Source organism: Monodelphis domestica, chromosome 5, assembly GCF_027887165.1.
Source record: "Monodelphis domestica isolate mMonDom1 chromosome 5, mMonDom1.pri, whole genome shotgun sequence".
NCBI lineage: Eukaryota > Metazoa > Chordata > Mammalia > Didelphimorphia > Didelphidae > Monodelphis > Monodelphis domestica.
The window spans coordinates 229733833-229758645 of record NC_077231.1 but is presented as its reverse complement, the minus strand read 5'-3'; the positions used below and the strand labels follow the sequence as shown (position 1 = coordinate 229758645).

Genomic DNA, 24813 nt, shown 5'->3' with positions numbered 1-24813 from the left:
AACAGAGTCTGAATGTGTACTGAAATATATTTTCTTCCTTTTTTTTCTTTTAAGATTTCTTTGACAAAATGACTAATATGAAAATGTTTTATATGATTGCAAATGCAAAATCTTTATCCGAATTCTTAGTCTCTCAGGTAGGAGGGAGAGCAGGGAGGGAGGAAGTGAAGGCCCATAAGAAGAGAGATAATTTGGAATACAAAACTTTTTAAAAACTGATTTAAAATGGTAATATGGAAAAAAAATAAATTTTTTTTTTTAAAAAGTAGAACTGGCCAAATTGAAATAGATGTGCAAAACATTTGCTGAATAGAAGTCCTTAAAAAGCAGAACTGGCCAAATAGAAAAAAAAAGATTTAAAAATTCACTGAATAAAAGTACTTTTTAAAAAGTAGAATTGGCCAAATGGAAAAGGAGGTGGAAAAGCTAATGAAGAAAATAATTCTTTAAGAATTAGAACTGAACAAATGGAAGATAATGACTCCCTGAGACATAATCAATGAACTCAAAAGAATGAAAAAATAAAAGGAAATATAAAACATGTCATTAAAAAAAATTGACCTGTAATATATATTGAGGAGAGAGATTTTAAGAATTATTGGATTACTTGAAAGACATGGTTAACAAAATAATTTAGGTGTCATCTTTGAAGAAATTATCAAGGTAGAATGCTCTGATTATCCTAGAATCAGAAAGGAAAATTGAAATGGAACCATTCTACTTATCACCTCTTGAAAGACTTCCTCAAATGAAAACTCTCAGTCATATTATAGCCAAATTCCAGAGTTCCTATTTAGGGGGGGAAATTTACAAATCATGTAACCAGAAAGAAATATTTCAAATATCTTTGAGCCACAAACAAGAAAACATATGTTTTAACAACGTCTACATTATGGGATCTAAGGGTTTGGGGTATGATATTCCAGAGGGATAGCAAGGGAACTAGAAATACAACCAAGAATAATTAACGCAGCAAAATGGTATTATCCTTGGAGGGGTAGGGAGATGTATTTCTAACGAAGTAAAATTTTAATGCATTCTTGTTGACAAAAAATGACCTGAATAGAAAATATAAGACTCAGAAGAAACATAAGGTCAAAAGGAAAGAGAATTCATAAGGGCTTCAATAAGGTTAAATCATTTACATTCCAATGTGGCCAGAAGATACTTGTAATTTATCATCACTTGGACAGCTAATAGTTGAATTCATGAATTGACAGAAGGCAAAGGTGTGAGTTAAGTCTAATGGAATGATATCTAAAAAAAAAAGAATGAAAGAAAGAAGAAAATTATTGGTTAAGATAGAGGGATGCACTGTGATAAGCATGAGGTAAAATGGAGAAAATCATCTCACAAAAAGTTTTTTTAAAAGTTTTTTTTAGTTGAGGGACATAGAGGTTTCAGCTAATGCTTAAACTTTTACTGAATGTTTTTTTGATAAAGGCTTCATTTCTCAAATTTATAAGAATACAATTCATTCTCCAAATGATAAATAAAGGATATGAATAGCCAGTTTTCTGATGAAGAAATAAAACTATGGTCATATGGAAAAATGCTTTAAATTGCTATTGATTAGGGAAGTGAAACTGGAAAGTCTCTGAAGTAGTACTTCATACCTATTTGATTGGCTAATGTAATAGGAAAGGAAAATGACAGATGTTGGAGAGTATATGGCAAAATCAGGTTGGAGTTGTGAACTGAGGTAACCATTCTGGAGAGAAATTTGCAGGTATGCCCAAAGGGCTCCTAAATTGCATATACTTTTGACCCAGGCCATATCACTACCAGGTCTATATCCCAGAGTTTAAAAAAAAAAAGAAAAGAAAAGGATTGATATATACAATAATATAATATAACAGCCTTTTTTGTGCTTGCAGAGATTTGGAAATCTAATAGATGGCCAATATTTGGGGAGAGACTCAAGTTGTGGTATATGATTAGTATGGAATATTGTTTTAAGAAATGATCAAGATGCATTCAGAAAAACCTGAAATATTTTAAATGAATTTAAGTGAAGTGAACTGAACCACGAGAACAGCAATATTACTGTAGAATGATCAATTGTTAATGACATGGCAATACAATGATCTAAGACAATTCCAAAGGACTTATGATGAAAAAATGCTATCCTCCTATAGAGAAAGAATTGTTGGAATCTAAATGCATTGATCAAAACATGCTTTTAAACAATTTCTTTATTTGGCCCCATCTTCCCCACATGATGAGTAATATGGAAATGTTTTTTACATGTCTTCACATATTTCTTGCCCTTTAAGGAAACGTACAGTAGAAGAAGTGTAGGAGAGAATTTGGAACACAATTTTTGAGAAATGAATGCTAAAAATTATTTTTATATGGAATTGGAAAAATAAAATATTTTAAAACAATTTAAAAAAGTTTTATTGCAATAACTAAAACAGGATACCATGAAGGCTTAGTCAAGTACTTACATAGAATGAAGAGAAATTTCTGCAAAGGAGATCAAAAAATACTAACGAAAGAGTAGAGAATTAGGATAGATTATCAGCAGGTGTAAGGAGTGAACTATGTTCCTACTAAGTGCCAGACATTGTGCTAAATTTTGTGCTAAGTTTTGCATATTATTGAAGTTGATTCTAGCAACAACCTCTGGAACTGGTACTAATTTCTTCATTTTACTTTTGAGGAGGTAGAGTTGAGCTAGTAGTTGGTTAAGTTCAGGCTCACAAAGATAGTAAGTATTATTCTTCTTTATAGCTGACTGAGGGCTCTAGCACTGTCACTTTGCTACCTCTAAAGAGACGACAAAATCAAAAAAGGAGTTGTGTTTGGTAGATTAATAGTATAGAGGTCATGAAGGATAAGGAGTAAAGACTGACAACATGAATTTAGCAAAAAGATTTCTGAATTTATAAAGATCATTTTTAGTTGATGAATAAATATTAGAAGAGGCTCTCATGTAAATACGTGTTAATAAATTGTAGGCAAGAATTTTCTAGGAGTTAGAAGGTGAAAAAGAAACATACTGGGCTATTTGTCAGTTGGTTTTTATTTTATAGTCCTTCCTGTTGCCTGAGTGCTACTAGGTGCTAGAATAAAAAAGAGGAAACCTGAAACTAATATCTACTTGAAAGGAATTTATGTTCTAATGCAGAAGAAAGCAAATACAACATAATTAGAATCATATGTCATGTAAAAAAAATACTACAAAATAGTTGTTTCAGAACCGGCATACTAAGAACATGAGTCTTCACTATCATGCAGTGTATGGTAATTGAGCTGTATCTTGAAAGAACAGAGTTGTTCTATGCCATAAAGGCGATTTTTGTGAGTTTACCTTGTATTTGTCTTTAGAGCTTAGCACTGTTCTTTCTAACAAAACAAAAAAACATTTCTCCTCTGAAGGAGCTTATTGTTTAATTGATAAGATGTCATGCTAAAAATTCTACTTACAGGCAGTTTAAATGGAAAATATTCTTTGAAGAACAAAGAAAGGCATCTTGGAGCAGGTGAAATGTTAAGTGTCATAAAGGCAACCAAGATATTCTCTGCCTTAAGGACAAACAGTTATGGTGTGGGGGAAAAAAACTTGAGGGGATCTTAGCATCAGATATAAATGAAAGTTAAGAGAAAGTAAAGTAAAAGACAAGTAAAATGAAGCCAGTGGATGTGAGGGGAGATTGAAAAGAGGGAAGAGTTGATGAGATTAGCAGCTGTTATATTTCTTAGTAATAGACTTATTTGAATCATAAAACATATTATAATTATAATGAGTTTTAAATTGCATGGAAAGATTGTCATAGTGTTAAACTTGTGAATTTAGCGCCTTCATAATTTATGGAATGGATGAATGGATTGATGGATTGTATATCTAGATAGTTCTCAGAGAGAATAAGTGTCATGTAAGTCATAAATGATAAGTTAAAGCATTTGAATTGATGTTCTCTGACTGTAAATCCATTATTAATTGAATTTTACTGCCTTCATATAATAACTTTAGAATGTTTGAAATGTATATTGTTTTTCTTTTTTTCTTTTAAGCCATAACTATTAGAGTTTGTATTAAGTATTGGTTTCAAGGAAAAAGAATGGTAAGGGTGGGACAGTTGGAGAGAACTTTCCTGGGATCATTCAGTATATTTGTCTTTGGATAGTGTTGTTTTTCTAGATTTTAAGATATTAACTAGTATGTATAATAGTCTATATGTTGCGAAGTATAGCAATTTATAATTTTTGTTTTGTTTTAATGAGATCAAGCAATAGTAGAACCTAATACTTCTACTCATATCAGTTAATAGTAGAGCTCTAAAAGAACCATCAGGCTTCCTAAAATACATCAGATATGTGATATCCTAATGAATAGAAATTGTTTTCCTTTTAAGATTCTGTTAATGAAATGGAAACAGAAAAACCCGATGAAGGTTTGGCATTTCTGGACCAAGCTGTGAAGAGTAATTCTGTACATCAAGAGTTAATCCCTGAAATTGTTCCAGTTGGTAAGAAAATCTATAATTAAATGTGAAGATAGTTAACATTTTCTACACATAAACACAAAAACACATTTTATAGCTTACTAAATTAAAACTAAAGATGAAATTAATAGTATGTATAGTACTTAACTCATATGGGGCGACTCAAAAAAAGAAATGATAACTATAAATTAATGTAGAAAAATTGATCAGAAATAGGGTGCTTATTTGTAAGGGTGTGCTAAAACTTGATCTTGTGTTAACTCTCATTGTTACATATCATTTCAAGTACTGAAATTTAAAAGTATATCTAGATTTAAGCTTTATTGTATCCTCAAATGTTTGTATACTTTTAATTAAATATTTGTTGGTTTTTTAAAAATATGTTTTTTAAATGGTTTGGCTTTTTGTTTTAAAAATTCCTGATCATCTCATGAATAGAAAAATTTTTAATTGTCATTTATTAGCTTTATAACTGACATATAAAAAACTTATTACTTTATTAATTAAATTCTTCATTTTTACAGTAGTTTATATTTAGAATGTATAGTTAAGACAAATTCTCTGTTCTTCATGCATACGTTAATATATACACACATGACATACTGATAGACTCCCCAAAGTTTTATTGCTGTTTTATGTTTAAATAACTTAAGAAGTATAAATGGTACGTCCTAATTTATTGACAATTTTTAAACACTGATACGTTTCTATTAAAAGAAACATAAGTAATATTTGTTTTATGGGTTACTCTATATGGTATTTGAACTTTATAAAACCTTTCATTAATTGCTGCTCAACCTTAAAACTAATCCTTGACACAACATCATCCATTGAACATGGGTTTCATCCATCCCTGATAGTTTTGATGTGATCTCACAAGACAAATGCTATTGAGTTAGGTGACTCAATTGTGCAAGCTAGTGGACCTCTTCTTTCTTTCCATTAATTTTGGAAAATGTTATCCAGAAATTTGTCACATGTGTACACTGTGTAATGACAGGTCACACAGGCTTATTAAAATAGAAATTTAAATAATATGATAGTTATATTTCATATAAATGTATAGCATCTGTATTTCTGATGCCATAAAAACTTTAAATTGCATCATTTTATGTGACATTGAGTATATGTGTTTTTGTATTGTGTGTACACATGCATGTACATGAATGAGTTGTCCATTTTGGATTTATAGGTATATGATTTTTTTAGATTTATGGAGAAATTAATCCCATACTCCATTAATTTGGTTTGCTTAGTATTACTTATTTTTGGAGAAAAAGCATTTTGTGTGTGTGGATTTTCATGGTTTATAACATTAAATTTCTCACATAATAATCAGAGAGAAACAAAAAGTGTAGGTTACAGTAGGGAAATAACAGACAACATTATAGTAGAAAATAACTTGAGTTATGTGGGAAGGACAAAAATGGGATAATTATAGTAACAGAATATTTGAATCCATTGTTTTGTGGAGGAAGTGTAAAACCTCTTACTCAAATTAATCATCCTGAAAATGTTCATGATTAAGTGTAAAAGTATTGCAAACTGTTGGAGACATTATGAAATTGTTTCCAACAGCTGTCCATGAAGGTGAAGAAGAACTGACTAATATCAAGAATGATAATTCATCAGAAAGACTTATAACAGGCAGTCCTCTAATTCCTGGTAAGTAATCTTTAGTATTAAATTTGTTTATTTTATATTGTGTAATTTGTACTAGGGATGGAAGTTCCCATTTGAGTGAGGTGACCTATCAATTAATTTTTTACAAACTTTATTGGCTTTGTTTTTCATCAAAAATATTGCTTAATAAGAATCTTCTTCCTCCTCTACCCATGAAGAGATATTTTTTCAGAAAAAAAAAGAGTAAAACAAATTCAGTAAACTTCATAATCCATCAACTAAATCTGATAGCCCATTCAATATTCCTTCCTGGTTGTTCCCCATATTCTTGTCTCTTTACCAGAGCCAAACTTGTTCCTGAACACCTTATATTCAGTTACTTCATTATATTCACATACCAAATTTGGTCAGCTATTTTCTCAATTGATGGATCACTAATTATGTTTTTGTTGTTGTTGTTGTTTTTGTTATGATATAAAATTCAACTACTGAAGATACATAGGGAATTAACATAAATTAAGAACTATTCCCTAATGGATACATAGCCAAAAGGCATGAAAAAAGAATTCTCTCAAAAAGTATTGCAGTCTATTAACTATACCCCTGAAAATGTTCAATCTGAAATTTTGTAGAAGAAATGTAAATGTAGACAACCCAGACATTTTACTTTATACTTTGTAAAGATGGTAAAAAGAAAAAAAAACAGTTAATGTTGTAGTGATTATGGAAAACTAGGTACACCAATCCACTCATTTTTCGTAGACCTATGCATTGGTCTACCCATTTTAAAAGTAATTTGGAATTAAGCTTTAAAACATAATTAATTTTTTACATATCTCCTCTAACCCAAAAATCCCACTGCTAAGCATATAGTTTAAAATAGAATTATAAGGGATTTTACTTTCTATGCCAAAATATTTATTGCATTTTTTTTTTGGGGGTGGCGGTAACAAAGAATTGAACACAAAGCAGGTTACTTCAGTTTGACTAAGCCTGCTAACAACTTTTCTTCAAAGTCTTTTTCTCATAGAAGCTATTAGGTCTTATGTCCCATTGACACTGTGTTATACTATGTTTTTAAAATATCTCTATAATTAGACCTAAAATTTTTTTATGTTAATAAAATATAAACTGTATATATCTATATTTCTCTACATATATTAAAAATTTTTTTTTACAGATCCCACACATGATAAATTAAATGCTGATGTTCAAAATGAAGTTTCACATCAAGCTGATGAAGATGAAATGGAAACATCTGACAAAATGGTAGAAGCCATTTATGATGAAAGTCAAAATCAAAATAAGATGGAAGTGACAGAAAATGATTTCACACTGACAAAAATGAAGGTTTCACAAAATGAAGAAGAGCCACAGGCCTTACAAGAGTCCCACACAGCAGGACCTATTGAAGAATCACCATCTCCACAGTTAACACCTGAAAATATTACTGCAGTCTCAGAAGTTTCACCATCTATATGTATAGAAAAAACTGTTCTAATTACAACGAATGAATTGGGAATAGAAAAGTTTCAAGGAGAAATTGAAAAAGATGAAATCTCTGAAGTTTCATCTAGTATTGTAGAAATGGAATCTGTCCCTAGCTTTGACAGTTGTTTAAAAGTTAGTTCACCTCCAGAAGAAAAACTCATAAAATCACCATCTGAGACAGATTCAGCATTTTCATCCACAGCTGATATAAGCAAGAGAAATATGTGTTCCCCTTCCTTAGTATCTTTAGACTTGACATCGACAAATGATATGCTTCATAATGAACCTTCAAATTTACATTGTTCTGCTGGAAACATTATGCCAACAACTTATATCTCAGTCACTCCAAAAATTGGCATGGGTAAACCAGCTATTACCAAAAGAAAATTTTCTCCAGGGAGACCTCGGTCAAAACAGGTAGGATTTTCTTTTTCTTTTTAGTGTTGAATAAAATGTTCTTTTAAATCATTGGGAAAATAGAATTATGAACACTAATATCTCGATTTGGTCCATGCTATCCTGTAGGCAATAACTGCTTTTGAAGCATTCTTTATTTATAAAAAAATAACAAATCTTTCTCAAAAGCCAAGTGTGCAGTGCATTTGACTAAAAAGTTGTCCTTTGCGGTAATTTTTACCTTCCATGTCTCAGTTTATTTTACACACACCCACATACACTCACACACCTTTCTCTTCTACCCTCCCCCAAAACCTTCTAGTAATCCTATTAGGATTTTGCTGTGAATTCTTTTTCTGGGGGTGAGGAGTGATTCAGTTTTTATAAAGTTAATGTGTGTGAGTTTTTTTGTAAAAACTTAAAATCATAATTTTTTTCCCTGTGTATGTCTATTTGATGGGAAAATAGAATTTTATCATTATTATGCAGTCAGCAAAAGGAATATAGTTTATTTCTCTTGCTTTCAAAATTTTTGAGAGCTTGCTATTAAGGCTAACTTGAATTTTCTGTATAATTTAAGTTAATCTATAAGGACTAATGCTGATGTGATAACAAAGCATCATTTTTTATAAAATAATCATTTGTAATCATGACAGAACATGAAAAAATAATTTAGAGAAATATTTCATGACACAAAAAATTATGTGGTCATACTGGTTCAAGGCACTAAAAAGTAATGAAGTTGTGACTTTTTGTTTTATTATGATGATTATATCAATACTCATAATATTTGAATTCCTAAAGTATTTGGTCTGAGTGATATTGATTGATTTTTAAACACTATTGAGCAAAAATAAATGTTAATTGGTGGTTTTCAAATTTTTATTTTTTTAAAACACTTTGTATTGCATAAATTTCTTGGTTTTTGGTTTTCATGTTCACTGTTTTGAAAATTAATATGTGACCCCTTTCCCAATAATTTATTTGTATGGCATGTTGTAGTTACTATAACTAAAAAAAAGACTTGAGTTTTAAGCCAGATATTTCTCTTGTAATCAGATTCATTCACTTAAGTGAATCTTAATGGCAATTGGAATATCAGTCAGCCTTCTTGAAGCTCTTTCTCTGGAGTTGTACTGTAAATTTTATTCCATTTTGTATCCTTCAAGAGAAGGTCTTATGGTTCTTGTACATTAACTGATTAAAAAGCAAATCCCTATATTTTAAGCCCTCCTTTTCTATTCTTAAAGATAATCATGCCATTATTCTAAACTCTGATATGTCATCCTAAACATTTTCTTATGCTTTTGTTTTATACAGCCATCCTTTTTGTTTTTTTTTTCTGGGTTCTATATGGTATATAGCATCTTTCCTGTAGCTCCTGCCACTATCAAATAACCATTGCTTCACTTCATTATATTCTTTTAACCACCCTTAGCAAAAGGTTCTCTAAAATATAACAAAGTTGAGACAGCATGAAGCCTGAGATTTAGTAGTAGCTCCTGGGCTGTGCTTCTTATCACAGAGCAATGCTAATGGCAAAAGGTGTAATCAAAAAGCATAGTATTGCATAATACCTCAATTTTGGGGGGATCTTCCTTCAGAAACTACTCATTTCCAGAATGCTTTTATTACTAGCTTTAATTCCTGGTATTATTATTCTGTATTTGGCTTCTGGTTTAATTTAATGTGGTTTTATTACTTATAAAATACCAGTTAATTATATAAGATCTGACTTAAAAGAAATTTATTCTCACATATGGGAAATCATATTCTAGTGCTATGTAAAAGGCCCTATTGCTTTCATTTTCTACTTGTCTCTAAACATAAATTAAAAATGTTTTTTATCTAATTTAAAATTAAAAAATTTATTTTTAATATCATGCAAAACACACTTCCATATTGATTATTGCTGTAAGAGCATACATAACCAAAACCCCAAAATAAAACCATAAATACACTGATGTGAAATTCTTTCTCTGGAGATGGAGAGCTTTCCCATCATAAATCTTTCAGGATTTCCTCAGATCAGTGCATTGATAAGATTAACCAAGTTTTCACAGATAATCATCATCCAATATTGCTGTTATTAAATACAGTGCTCTCTCAGTTCTGATTATTGCACTCTACATCAGTTTCTATAGATATTTCCATCCTTTTCTGAAATCATTTTGCTCATGGTTTCTTATAGCACACTAGTATTCCATCACCAAATGTACCACAATTTGCTCTGCCATTCCCTAATTCATGGACATCCCCTTAATTTCCTATTTTTTGCCACTACAAAAAGAGCTACTATAAATATTTTTGTACAAGTAGGTCTTTTCAGACCAAATAGTGACATCACATGATCAAAGGGTATTCTCACATTTTATTGACCTTTAGGTATTGTTCCAAATTGCCCTCCAAAATGGTTGAATCAATTCACAACTCCACCAGCAATGCATTAGTGTCCTAATTTTGCCACATCCCCTCCAATGCTTATCACTTTCCTTTACTATCATATTGGCCAATCTGATACTAGTAATGAGTCGTGCCTCTGTGTTGTTCTAATGTGCATTTTTCTATTTAAGAGTAATTTAGAACATTTTTTCATATGATTATTTATGGTTTTGTTTTTTCATCTGAAGATTATGCATATCCTTTGGCCATTTGTCAATTGAAAAATAGTTTGTATTCTTATGAAATTGACTTAGTTCTCTATGAATTTGAGAAATTAGACTTTGATCAGAGATATTTGTTCAAAAAAATTTTCCCCAGTTTAATGTTTCCCTTCTAATCTTGATTGCATTTGTTTTGTTTGTACAAAAGTTTTTGAATTTAATATAATCAAAATTATTCATTTTATATTTTATAATACTCGGGCTCTTGTTTGTTCATAAATTCTTTCCTTCCCCAAAGATCTGTCAAATAAAGTATTGGGTTTCCCATGTTTAGTATGGTATCACTCTATATCTATTTTGACTGTATCTTGGTGTAGGATGAGGTACTGGTCTATTCCTAGCTTTTGCCAGACTTTTAAATTTTTCCAGCAGTTTTTGTTAAATAGTGAGTTCTTATTTTAAAAGCTGGGATCTTTGGGTTTATCAAACACTAGATTGCTAAAGTCACTTACCCCTGTATCTGATGTATTCTAATCTACTCGATTAATCTACCTTTCTTAGAAATTCTTAATTTCTGAGCCAGAACCTTATTTTGATGATTTGCTGCTTTATAGTATAGTTTTGTATCTATACTGCTTGGCCACCTTCCTTCATATTTTTTCCATTATTTCTCTTGATATTCTTGACCTTTTGTTCTTCCAGATGAATTTTGTTATTATTTTTTCTAGTTTTATAAAATATTTGGTAGTTTGTTATGGCACTGAATAAATAATTTAGGTACAATTGTGATTTTTATTATATTAGTTCAGTTTACTAATGAGCCATTAATATTTCTCCAATTCTTCAGATCTGACTTCATTTGTGTAAAAAATTGTTTTGTATTGTGTTCATGTAATTTCTGTATTTCCCAGGTATTTTTTATTGCTTAGTGATTTTAAATGGAATTTCTCTAATTCTTGCTATTAGGCTTCATTGGTACTATATAGAAATGCTGATGATTTATGTGGTTTTATTTTGTATCTTACAACTTTACTAGGTTTATTATTTCAACTAATTTTTTTCATTGACTCTCTAAGATTCTCTGTCATCTGCAAAGAGTGATAGTGTAGTTTCCTCATTGCCTACTTTAATTCCTTCAATTTTTTTCCTTTCCTTATTGCTAAAGCTAGTATTTCTAATAAGATATTAAAACATTAAATAATTCATTAATTAATAGATGTGTTAATGGGCATCCTTGCTTCACTCCTGATCTTATTGGGAAGGCTTCTAACTCATTCCCATTGCAGATAATGCTTGCTGTAGGTTTTATGTAGCTACTACGTAGCATTTAATGGAATGACTCATTTATTCCTGTGCTATTCCTTTGCACCATAAATTGTCCAAGCAGGTATTTGCCAAGTGTTACTTGCATCCAATGTATAGAAGATAATAGCTCTCAGGGGGCAGCTGGGTAGCTCAGTGGATTGAGAGCCAGGCCTATAGGTGGGAGGTCTTAGGTTCAAATCTGGCCTCAGACACTTCCCAGCTGTGTGACCCTGGGCAAGTCACTTAACCCCCATTGCCTTGCCCATACCACTCTTCTGCCTTGGAACCAATACACAATATTGATTGCAAGATGGAAAGTTAAAGGTTTAAAAAAAAAAGAAGATAATAGCTCTCCCTTTCTTAGTTGCTGAAAGCATAGAAGTTGTCCCATTTTTATTCATTATTAGTTATTATAGTATCTTCTTTATAATATTTGATTGTCATCTTTCGTTCTCATATCTCCCCATTCATTTCTTATTATCTCCTTCCACTCCCCTAACCTAAGAGCCGAACTCAAAAGTTAAAAAGAATTTAGGCTCCAGAATCCACAGTGTGCACAGTGTTCCCTGGGGTTTTATTTTGCATTTGAAGTTTTTTATTTCTGTTATCGATATAATTTAGGGTTTTTTTATGACTTTGTTTCTTTCATTTTGTATTTATATCAGTAATGAACTTCCTAGATTCACTCAGTTTTTTCTTTGTACCAGTTTTCTATTACATCTGCTACCGTAATTCTTGTAATTCTTACAAATATTTTGTTTTCAGTTTTTTAGTACTTCAAAATTGTTTTTGTTTAATATAAATCTGATGAATCTGTTTGAAGAAAATTATTGATATTTAAATAGTAGAACAACTTAAAGTAAAGAAAGTTTATTAACTAAAGATCTTCTAAAGACACTTGGGCTATGTGATAAATTTACTTTTAAAAGTAAGAGTTGTTTTAAAAACTTAGCATTCAGTTTTTTAAAAATTTGATCCGAGTTAAAATCTACTTTAGATTATTTTTTTAAACTCTTACCTTCCATATTAGAATCAATATTATGTTTTGGTTCCCAGGCAGAAGGGCAGTATAGACTAGGCAATGGGGGTTAAGTGAGTTACCCAGGGCCACACAGCTAATATTTGAAGCCAGGACCTCCTGTCTCCAGGCTTGGTTCTCTCTATCCCTTGAGTCCTTAGCTGCCCCCATTTGGTGCTTTTTTTTTTCATTGTTTAGTAATTTCCCATAGATATAAGTAGAACTAATAAATATTAAAGTATATGATGACATATGTAACATTCCATAGCCATCATTTTCTTAGAAACTAAAATATTAATGGTTATTTCAGACCCATTTTTGTAACCAGTGATTGAATTGAATACCAGAGGTACTTAACCGTTTTGTGTCATTTATGCCTTTGGCAACCCGATAAAGCTTATAAGCCAATATATTGCCTACAACTATCAATTGCTTCCAGAATTTACATATAAAAATTATTTTTTGTGTATGAGAAAACAAGTTCCTCTATTTTAATGCTTCTCAAATATAGAATATGTATGACCTCATATAGAATATGCTACCAGGTTTCTTGCTTTCTAAACTGAACACATTTCAAGAAAGCAGAATCTAAAACTTGATTAACCTAGGATTCAATATTTATATGGCTGACCTTTCAAAATTATTTTTTGGAATTTGTCCTTTTATTTAGTTTACATTCTTATATTAAGTTCTCATTTAATTGAAGATAGTATGTATTTTTTTAAATGTAATAGTCTCCATTACCCAGATATTGACCTGTGTACAAAAAGCCATCTCTATTGGTATTCCACAAAATAAACTGGACAAGGTGAGGCATAAGTTTCTCCATGAGAAAGAACAGTGAAAGTAAGATCTTTCTTTTGTTTCTGCTCTTTTCAGACATAGGGCAAATTAGAGGGAAAGGGAAATGATGCCCAAGAAGTTCTAATGGGGCATTCAGAGAGGAAGAGAAATGAGGTTGGATGTTGCTAAGTGGATATACAAATGAGTTATCTGTAAATCCAATCTGTATGGCTCTAGAAGTAAAGATAAGAATTAAAGAAACTTCCAAAATTATACTGAATTCAATTTATTTTCTCATTTAGTAGTAAATATGAATAAATTGAAAGCTTCTGAAGAAGCAATACTTTAGAGAAAATTTTGCCTTTTTTTCCCCCCTTTTTTAGCTGGTGGCTTTTCATTTATTTTTTTTTTAACCCTTACTTTCCTATTTTAGAATCAATACTATTGATTGGTACCAAGGTAGAAGAGTGGTAAGGGCTAGGGATTGGGGCTTAAGTGACTTGCCCAGTGTCACACAACTGGGAAGTGTCTGAGGCCAGATTTGAACCTAGGAGCTCCCATCTCTAGGCCTGGCTCTCAATCCACTGAGCCACCCACCTGTGCTATCTTATACCCACCCCTGACCCTGGGTAGCTTTTCTTGAAGATTTTAGCTCATAGATTTACAAAAAATAAAAAACAAAAAAGCAACAAAATACATAGAACCTGAAAAACCCAGATTTACATTGGAATTCTTCTGTCAAGTAGTTAGTATTTGCCTTGTCATCTCAGACTGTTTGGACTGATAAAAAATCCAAGAAAAACAGGCTTACCTCATTTTTCTCTCCCGATGGATTTTATCCTAAATTCTGACCAAAATTGATTTGAAACCTGTCACATATCAATTATCATGGTAATATGAAACCAAAATGAACTAGTAAAGTCTGAAATACTGAGAGGTTGGGTTTTTTTTTTTATCCTTTCGCTATTTTATAAAGACTAAATACTCCTAATTATTTTAAAAAGAAAAATATTTCATCAAAATTTGTTATTTTATTTGTAGTATATTTTCCCCACTCCCCATATTTTAATTTTGAGTATAAACAGAATTTTAGTTTTTATCTATACCCACCTGTTTTGATTTCATGGTAAGAGAAGATAAATTGTTGCTTTAAAAAAAAAAGTTCCCATTAAATTCACATATTTATCTCATCACTGAGAATGAAATTTAATTTTTCAATAATTTAATGTATTTCTCTAGTGAGGAAGAGATTACCATGTATTTTTATACCCCCAAGGTATTTTAGCAAATGGTTCTTAACTTTGCCTTTTGATTTTTATTATTTCTTTCAGTGACAAAGGAAAAAGCCTCTAGATTAGTGTGATATCTAGGGTACTTAGCAGAACTTCAGTTATATGGACTTAAATTTCCCTTTTAAAAAATGTAATGCCATGTTTAAAAGTATAAATCATATAGGAGTACCCACTGGGTTAAATAGTTATAAAAATATCTGACTAAAATGTGTAGTTAAAGATAATTTCCCCCAGAGTTTAAAAGTTATACATTAGTTTTCTAATTAAAACAAATGTCAGTGGTTAAATTGGCCAATGTTGAGTGCAATAACTTGTGATCTTGAAAAGGGACATTATAGTGAATTTTACTTTTTTTGGCTTCAGTGTCATAACTGTGCCAGAGCATTACTATTCTATTCTCCTTAGGGATCCTATTTGAAAATTTTTTAAGTAAAAATATTGCTACTAATTAAATGAAATTATTTAATTCCTGTTCACCCTTCCCTTCCCTTCCCCCTCCCAACCCCCCCAAGTGCAGCTATATTAACATTCAGAGGAGCCAGTTTAATTTGTATACTTGTTTTCAGATTTTAGGTGGGCATTTTTTAAAGGAATAATGTTGAAATGCTGATTTTTGCCAACAACTTTAGTTTAATCAATACATTTAAATTCTACTTGTTTAAGTGATTACTATGCTAAATACGCAAGAATTATAAAGCATAATTTTAAATTATAGGTGATAGCTTAACTTTGTTTATTATTAAAAACTTTATCTGAATATGATCATGATAATAATAACATGATAGCACATCTCTTTAGATGTTGGAAAATACCTTCAGAATGACTTATGGACCTGACTTCAGATAGTAGTTAATGAAAGTTTAGAACTTCAAACACTTGTCTCATATGCTGAGGTGAAATTTAATTTCATTTAATAAACTTAGAGCTACATGATTCTTTATAAAAGTTTTAGAATTGTAGATAGTTCCATGGTCAGGGAATATTTTTCATGACTTATGGACCATGTAAAGTTTATGGTGACTTTCTTAGCTTTCAGTTGCTCATTTTCAGAATGTTAATCTTTTAAGATTATGAGATAGATGTTGACACTGAGCCAAAGAATACCAAGATGTGTTATGAGGGATACAAATTTTATTTTTCTTGTTGAGGGTTAATAGATATCACTCTTTTTAGAATTTTATAAACCATTGATAAGACTCAGAAAGAAGTGCTTCAGATTACTGATGAATTTAGAAATTATAAGATTACAAGAAGTTGAGAAAGAATTCAGATAAATGAAAATAGTCATAAGAAAAGAATAATTTTCAATGACATTTTTTATCTATGTGGGGGAAAAGAGAAAAAGGAAGATAAATTAAAAGTTGTAGGAACAGTTGAAGCTTTTTTTCCCCCCCAAAGGCTGGACATATTTTGTAGAAAATGAGGAAAAGAGCTGAGTGTCATTTAAGGTAGAAATTTAGAGGATTAACAACCAGTGGAATTGGGGACAGGATAAAATTTAAGGGCATAAGGAGAAGGAGGTTAGAATTGGGGATGATGTGAAAGGCTTTTGAGATTTTGTGATGTTGACTAGAAGAGAATAAAGAGCTCTTATGTGGCAGAAGCCTTCATTATCTCAGACCCTGCCTTACTTTCTCTTCAGTTTCTTTGTCACTAATTCTTAGATGGTTAGATCAAACTTTTTGACAAGATTTCATTAGTTTTTACTACAGCCATCATTTCTTCCTTGTTTGGTAAGAGTTACTTGTAGAATAGTGCTGTTTGTTAGTTCCTTTATCCTGCAAAGAATAAAAGTAAGGCAAATTAAGAAATTTTCTATAGATCTTAGTGTTTCAAGTCTCTCAGCGTTGTTTGTGAGCAGCTTTCCTAACTCATCCATTTGGCATTCTCTTTAGGTTTTCCAGGTATCACTTATAAACCTTTATTGAGCTTCACCTAAAATCTTTCCATCAAGCTTCCTCTTTTTTTTTATATCTTGGAATTCCTTACATTAGTATATCTTAATAATATACGCTACCTTTTATCCTTTCAACCTCAAAACTAACTTTGTGTAGAGTAAGGTATTAGACTTCAAAGCAATATGCTTCCTTCCCAGGATACTTCTGTGGATAAATTTGCTTTCTGATTTTATGTCTTCTATTTGATGTTTCTCGGTTTTTTTAATGCCTTTTTTGTTTGGAGGGCGGATCATCTGATTTTCCTTTAACACTTTAAAATGAAAAATTGCTGCAGCATATGTACAACCATAATTCCTATGTTATTAACAGCTCTTTGCAGCCTATAGTTTAATAACTATGACAGTTGCTCCTTTTTTGGTTGAAAGTCTTTTTAAAAAATTAGATTTTAAAGATTCTTGGAAAATATTTTTACCTTCTTGTGGTTACTAGAGAACTTGCCATTTCCATATTTTAATCGTAGCTTCTGAAATAAAAATCCCTTACTCAGACCAACTGTTCATTTATGAAATATATCAAATAGACAAGTGCTGCTCTCAGTTGGTGTTAAAATAGCACCTGTAGCCTGAGGGTCATAATTTTCTTGTCTTCACTTCAGGTTATATTATTAATGTTTATAATCACTAGAATTGGTCATGCTATGGTAAGTTCACTATAATTAAATTCACTAAAACTCCAAATATTTCTCTAATTGATAATTAATGTATTGTCCAATAATGTTCTTTATGAAATTCAGTCCTAGTATCCATTCATATATGTATGAATAAATATATTCAAATCTCTTTACATGTTAATATATATAAAGCCTCTTAATTAGTTGCATCTCATTAGATTTGCACCAGTATGCTCTATGCAAATATAATGTTGAATATGATCACTCAATATATTAGTCTCCCTTTCCCAGCTTTATCCCCTAAAAATTTAATGTTGCTTCCATTTGTTCCTTTGACCAAAATAGTTATTAAAAAGTTTAATCAGTGGATTTTGTTTTTGATATTACCATTATTTTACAGTCATTATCTTTTTCTTGCCTCTCTTATTTTGATCCTCAAAGTTCAAGTCTTAGGTAAAATTTGCCTTTAGCTCTTTGCAGTCTTTTCATTGTATTTCTATTACTTTTTGATCTTTTACTAAGTTAGTAAATTGACTGCATTTCTGTTATGCCCATGACCTTTCACAGTATCATCATGTTTAAGACTTCCTTCTGCCCAGAGCAATTAAGCTGAAGAATTCTTTTAGGATCTGTTGAATTTAAATAGTGGGCAAAAAAACCATTGGTAATATCCCGCTGTATGTGTGAGAATATAAAAGGATAGAGATGTTGGAAAAAGAGATATAAATTAGTTATATACCTAGAGATGTTAACTATAGACGTAAGAAAATAAAATGACATTTCAAAAGAATATATCAGTACAAAATGCAAAAGATACTACTTTTGATGTAACTGGTGGTTAAGAGGAAAGATGATCTGTAAAGGAGAACAATAAAGAATATTCATAGTGAAGTATTATAGAATCCCAGAGAGAAGACAGTATTGAGTTGTGATGGAGGGGAGTTCTAGTAGTGGGTAGTATTTAGAAACAAATAACTGATATAAAATAGGAAGTTTGATCATTTGCAGGAAGTCACACTAGAATGATAGAGCAATGAGAAAATTATCATTTTGAAGAACTAATAGAAATGTGTTTTTTTATTTAGTAGGAAATTACAGCATAACCGCCTGAATATCTAATTTGAAATATATATGTGTGTGTGTGTGTGTGTGTGTGTGTGTGTGTGTGTGTGTGTGTGTATACACACACACACACACACACACTATTGTAATGAGCTTTACACAGCAGAATTTTCTGAGTTCTTCCATTTGGCATCTGATCTCTTCAGGAGGTGAAATTGAAGAGGTAAATTTAAGTAATATACTTTATCTAGGTAGCCATGACCAAAAATATCTAGCCTTGGAAGGGGTTGGGTTAAGATTAGGTAAGGCAGAAAATATTGATGGAGCAGAGCTTATCTGGCTGTAGAAAAAGGAGAGTGAGGGATAGAGAACCAGGCTTATGAAGACTTGGAAATTAATGAAAGAGCTATGGAAGAGCAAGAGATTGTGGACAAGGACCTTGATTGCTGTTGGGGGAAATTTTGAATTAAGGTGGTTTGTTTGGTAATTACCTTAGTGGTTTAAATTGTTTTTAGATATATTAGGCAAAGATGTTAAAGTTCATTCAGTTAAGGACACTTTGATGTTACTGCCTTCTTTTTTCCCCCATAAAGTAACAAATCTAGATTTGGAGTGTAGCTTCTGGTTTTTTACATGAGGGACTATGGTCTATAGAGATAAAATAATTTCTTTTATGGTGATATAACTAGTAAGCATCAGAGGTGAAGTTTGAATTGAGGCTTTCCTAACTCCCAAGTCCGGTGTTCTATCTGTTAAATCATACTACATCAGTAGACATTACCCATTAGGATTAACACTCAGTGATGAAGGTTTCTATAATCATATAGGTAAGGGATGGAAAGAAAGGCAGAACTTTATTAAAATTATCGACAAGAGTTTTATTGCTTTTTCTGGATGGAAAAGTAAATTTAAAAAACTTGAACCCCAAGATATAATTGAATGGCAGACATAAATGACTGAGATAATTTTTTGGTGATTTGGTCCTAAGTGGAAATGAGGACATGAAACAATATCAATTCCAATTCTAAGCCTTCTGAGATATAGTAGAACAATGAACACTTAACATTGGTTAAGACTTTGTAATGATTTGGCATCCTCAATGAATGCAAGTTGTCAACTATTAAAAGGAATTTAAGAAATTTAAAAAGAGACTGAGCTTTTTCTAACAGCTTATTATATTGCAGTCACTGTGCCACATGCCTGGTAATACTGAAGGAGGGCAGACATTGGGACAAAAATGTGGTAGTGAATGTCTGAGATGCAGATTGGAATGGAATGAGACTTGGCTTGCTATCTTAAACTATCTTATAACCCCAAATATTTGCCCAATGTCCCTTTTCCTCTCCACACAATGAGAATGAAGGAAAGATCTACATGCATGTTTCTTAATTTAAGGAACAGTTAAGGAAAGTGTTCAACAACAGAATTCCATTTGTTTATTCCATTAAATATGGTTCTAGTTTAATACTTGTTACTATCCATTGCTCTTACTCAAGTTAAGAGCTAATATCTTAAAATTTCAGATTGATGCCTATTTAATTTCTGGCAGTGTTAATTTTGTGATATGAAGATGCTATTTGTGATTTTTGATAACATTATATATACCTGGTAAGTAAATGTGCAGTGTTTCATTTTAATGTCTTAACAAGTTTTTGGTCATTTAACTTTTAATTTATAACAAGCATATAGATTAGTAAATTTTTAGATTCAAAATTGATTTCTTCTGGGGGCAGCTGGGTAGCTCAGTGGATTGAGAGCCAGGTCTAGAGATGGGAGGTCCTAGGTTCAAATCTGACCTCAGACACTTCCCAGCTGTGTGACCCTGGGCAAGTCACTTGATCCCCATTGCCTAGCCCTTACCACTCTTCTGCCTTGGAGCCAGTACACAGTATTGACTCCAAGACGGAGGTAAGGGTTTATTTTTTTTTTAATTGATTTCTTCCCAGAAGACATTTTTTTTTGCTTGACTTTGTTAAATGATCATTAAAGCATAAATATTTTTCTTTGTACTTAGCATATAGATTCAATTAGTTGTAATTATTGCTGAATGTAATTTTTTGGAAGTGAAATGAAAATTTCCTAAATATAGTCTTACTCTTACTTTCAGTGAATTCCTATGCTCATTATACTTTGTTAGCTTTTAGGACAATTTGCCCTAATTCTGTTTACTTTTTTCTCTCTAATTAATCCAAAGTGCCAGTATCTCACTATGAATCTTCTTCCCTCAAATTTATAGTTAATTCAATAATGGAAATCATTGTCACTGTTATATATGTTTAAGTGTGTTTTTTCATATGTTTTTCATATGTTTTTATGGAATATGTTCATTTATTTAAAAGCATTTTTTAAAAGTAGTAAGTGAGACTATTCTTATTCCTTTTCTGCTTGTCTTTTCATTCTGATTGCAACAATAGTGCAATAAAACATTTCTTTGGTATGAGGTGATAAAAGAGGAAGGGCATAATAAATTAAAATCCCTATAGATTTGACGTAGAATTTGGACATTCTTTTATAAGTACAAACTGTATATTTATGGTGATGTTACATAAACCCTATTCTTAATGTTGTGTCATCTACTGTTTTTATCTCCTGAGTAAAACATTCTTATAAAAAGAAGCCATAAACATTATTGTAAAACTGTGGTGAGGAGAGGAGTCAATTAATTTTTACCCCACTTTGAAGCAATTTGTCCTAAATTTCCATACGTCTACATTTGCTTTTGCTATTCTAAAATTTTTAGTTGCTGGCTTTGACTTTTTATGTTGCTGAGTTTTATACATCTATTTTCTCACCTGCCATATCCTAGGGGGCTTGGAGTACCAATAATACCGTGAGCCCACCTTCCTGGTCCCCAGACATTTCAGAAGGTCGGGATATTTTTAAACCCAGACAGCTTACTGGAAGTACCATTTGGAGCATCAAAGTGGTAAATAAAATTGTATTTCTATTTATTTATCATGCTGACTTTTGATAAATACTATTGGAGAGATGAATAAAAATACTTATGCATGTATAGTTTAGCTGATGTAGTTTTATATTCCATCTTTTAAAATTTTGAAAACATATTATTATTTGCATGTGTGTATATGTAGTTAGTCTCAGAAAGTCTTTGATGAATTAAAAGTAGACTATGAATAGGGAGCTTTGGATTTATATTATGTGTTTTAATTGTTAAAATGCTTAACATATCTTTTTGTGGTTTTTTTAAGTATTTAGTAATGTAAGGGGGAAAGGTGTTAATAATTTAAAAAGGTGGAATGGATTATTTAAGAGTGTGGTTGCCAGGAATTCAATTTATTCCAAAGACAATTATTTACAATTCATTTATAAAATGTAGAAAGAGTAAAGTAAAAAAATCAGAGAGAGGGTAGGGTAAAATATCTAGCCTAAGCACTAAGTAATTTACTCCTGCCCCTGGCTCAGCCCAGGCAGGGTGAGTTAGTCCTTAGGCCTAGGCAAAGGCAAGGAAGTCTTTCTTGGGGAAGTCTTTCTCAAGAGCTAAGTCTCTCTTGAGGTTAGTTTTTTCAGAAAATATAGCAGTTAAGAGTCAACTTTTCACTCACCATATGTCAGTTCAAAGGAAGAGATTTTAGAACAACCTCACCAGGAACAGGGTCTTGGGTCTGGCCTCCACTCCAGAGAATGAAGAATTCTCTCTAGTCTCCACTTCCAAAGAATGAAGAAGTCTCAGTAGCACTCACTCAGGAGTTGTCACTTCCTCTACCTTCCCCTAATTCTACATCTACCAATCACAGTTGAAGTCCTGCTTTAGGACTGCCAAGGAGGCAGGCAGTTATTCTGATTCATCATCCACTGTTGCACATGTGGGTCACAGACCTCCCACTTAATCATTAAGTGGGCTATTTACACTTTCATTGATTAGATCTAAAAATGGGCAGATTTCCGTACTCACGTTTTAAGTAGGGGGTTTATACTTTTGGTGATTAAAATCTAAAAATAGACAGGGGTTAACAATTTAATCTTCACAGTAATTATTGGAATATTTGTGAGAGATAGACATTTTAGAATTGTCTTGACCATAATATAATTAACATTTTGAAAAGAACTGCTTCGAGTTATAATAAATTTCACATTTTGGTAACAAATTTACCCATTCCTCTTTTGAGGGTGTAACTGTTGTTTGTTATTTTTAGTATTTTTATATTCTTAAAATAAAATGAAATGATAGTAAAACATACCAAAAAAAAATTTATTATAAAATCTTACTATCATTCCAATTACAACATGGGCCTCAAATTATGAAATATTTAAAATTTTTACCTTTCCATGCTAATATTTCAGTTTTATTATTTTGTTTTTCATATTTGTTTATTATGTTTTCTTAATATAAAGAAAATATTAAAATACTACTTGAATCAAATTCTTTTAAAAGTCTGTTAAAACAGAAAAAAAGAAGAATCTAGCTACAACATTAGGATTTATAATCAAAGATTTATAAATTGTTAAGCACCATAGGCATTTTAGAGACCCTTTTCAAAATTTTCTCACATATGTAGGCCATTGTTCAAAATTAAGATTATGAGCCATAGTGCAGTTTCTGCTGCTCATGTGGACACTAATATACCTCAATCTAGAGAGTCTTTTTGTTTATTCTGCTTCAGAGTAAGCTCAACAGAATACAAGTACTGCTCAAAGTTTTGGTATTTTATTCTTATGACCTTGAGAATGTAAGACCTTTTCTGTCCACCTCAAACCCCCCCCCCCCCCCCCCAAACACACACACACATACACATTCTGGTTATAGGTTACAGAAAATCTATTTAATTTAGGCATTCATTAAGGGCTAGATAAATCTGGTTCAACTGGTTTGCTTTCTTATTATGAAAATCTATCTCTTTGACTGTAAGGAAAAGCAATATAAGAACTTATTAGGATAGTTATAAATTTCAAGATCTATGAAGAAAAAAGCTACTTTTGGCAACTGTTAATAAAGTATTGGGTAAAAGCAAAGCTATTAGATAATCATTGAATTTGCCACTGGTTCCAAAAATATCTTTTTGAAATACTTTTTAAATTAAATATTTTATGAGAAATATGAACAAAATAACTCATTTCAGTAGCATTTGTTTTTTAAACTACCCATCCTGTAAGCATAAGTAAATAAGACCATAGGGAAGTGTAGAAGCCATTTAATAATTTGATGTTGGATCATATTTATTAGAATTAAACTAAACTAAGTAATTATATACTGATAAATATATTTTACATGAAATTTTTTTCTGAATATGAAGCTGCTAGAAATCATTTTACTTCCATTGCGATCATAACAAATTTGTTCAAGATGTTTCCATCATGTCCGACTCTTACTTGAGGATTTCTTGGTAAATATAGTGAAGTAGTTTGTTGTTTTTTTCCTCCAACTAATTTTCTAGATCAGGACCTAAGGTAAATGGGGTTAAGTGAATTGTTCAGGGTCACATAGCTAGTAAAATTATCTACCTGAGATAAGATTTGAACTGATAAGGATGTTTCTTCCCTCACTACAGGCCAGGTATCTATCTGTCCATTGGGCCATCCAGCTGCCCTCATACATCACTGAATGACTGGTACAGACTCAGTCTGAGTAGATGAAATTATTACATTCCTTTTACAATAGGCACAACATTCTGTCTACAAAAATCCTTAATGGAATAGAGATTTTTTTTTCTTTAGTTATTTGCTTGATTTAAATTTATATTCTTTACATTTTAAATTTTATTGACTCTACTCATTTTAGTCATGGTTGTTTGGTATTTACTTATCTCTTTTTGTGTGGATATATAATCAGTTGAATGTGAAGAGAAAACCTATGGGGTTTTGCCATTTATTTTTAATAAAAGAAAGTATAGATGCTGAATAGTTTTGTTAAACTTAAATTTTCTAGTTTGTACCTTTTACCCTCCACTATATGAAAAGGTCATGTGACTGCTGTTTGGAAGTAATATTATTAATAAAATAATGTTGGTAATTTAAAAATATGTGATTGGTTTTATAGTCACATTCTTTGTTAATAATTATAGACAATTGATTTAAATGTTTTATTTACTAGGGTCGTGGATCTGGATTTCCTGGGAAAAGAAGACCACGGGGTGCAGGACTTTCAGGACGAGGCGGGCGAGGTAGATCCAAACTCAAAAGTGGGATTGGAGCTCTTGTTCTTCCAGGGGTAAGATTAATTATTTTTTATTTGTTGTACTAACAATTATGCCATTATTTTTGTC

At 31.3% G+C, this 24813-nt stretch overlaps 1 protein-coding gene across 12 annotated transcripts in view; it reads left to right on the top strand.

Moving 5' to 3' along the window:
• Positions 1–24813, top strand: part of KMT2C (lysine methyltransferase 2C) — a 337243-nt gene that overhangs the window by 185663 nt on the left and 126767 nt on the right. For all 12 annotated transcript variants that reach the window (XM_056799936.1, XM_056799944.1, XM_056799939.1 and 9 more), the window contains 5 exons: positions 4362–4475; positions 6030–6116; positions 7255–7982; positions 21399–21518; positions 24642–24758. In XM_056799936.1, coding sequence (XP_056655914.1) covers positions 4362–4475; positions 6030–6116; positions 7255–7982; positions 21399–21518; positions 24642–24758 — 1166 coding nt within the window. The remainder of the gene's footprint in view (positions 1–4361; positions 4476–6029; positions 6117–7254; positions 7983–21398; positions 21519–24641; positions 24759–24813) is intronic.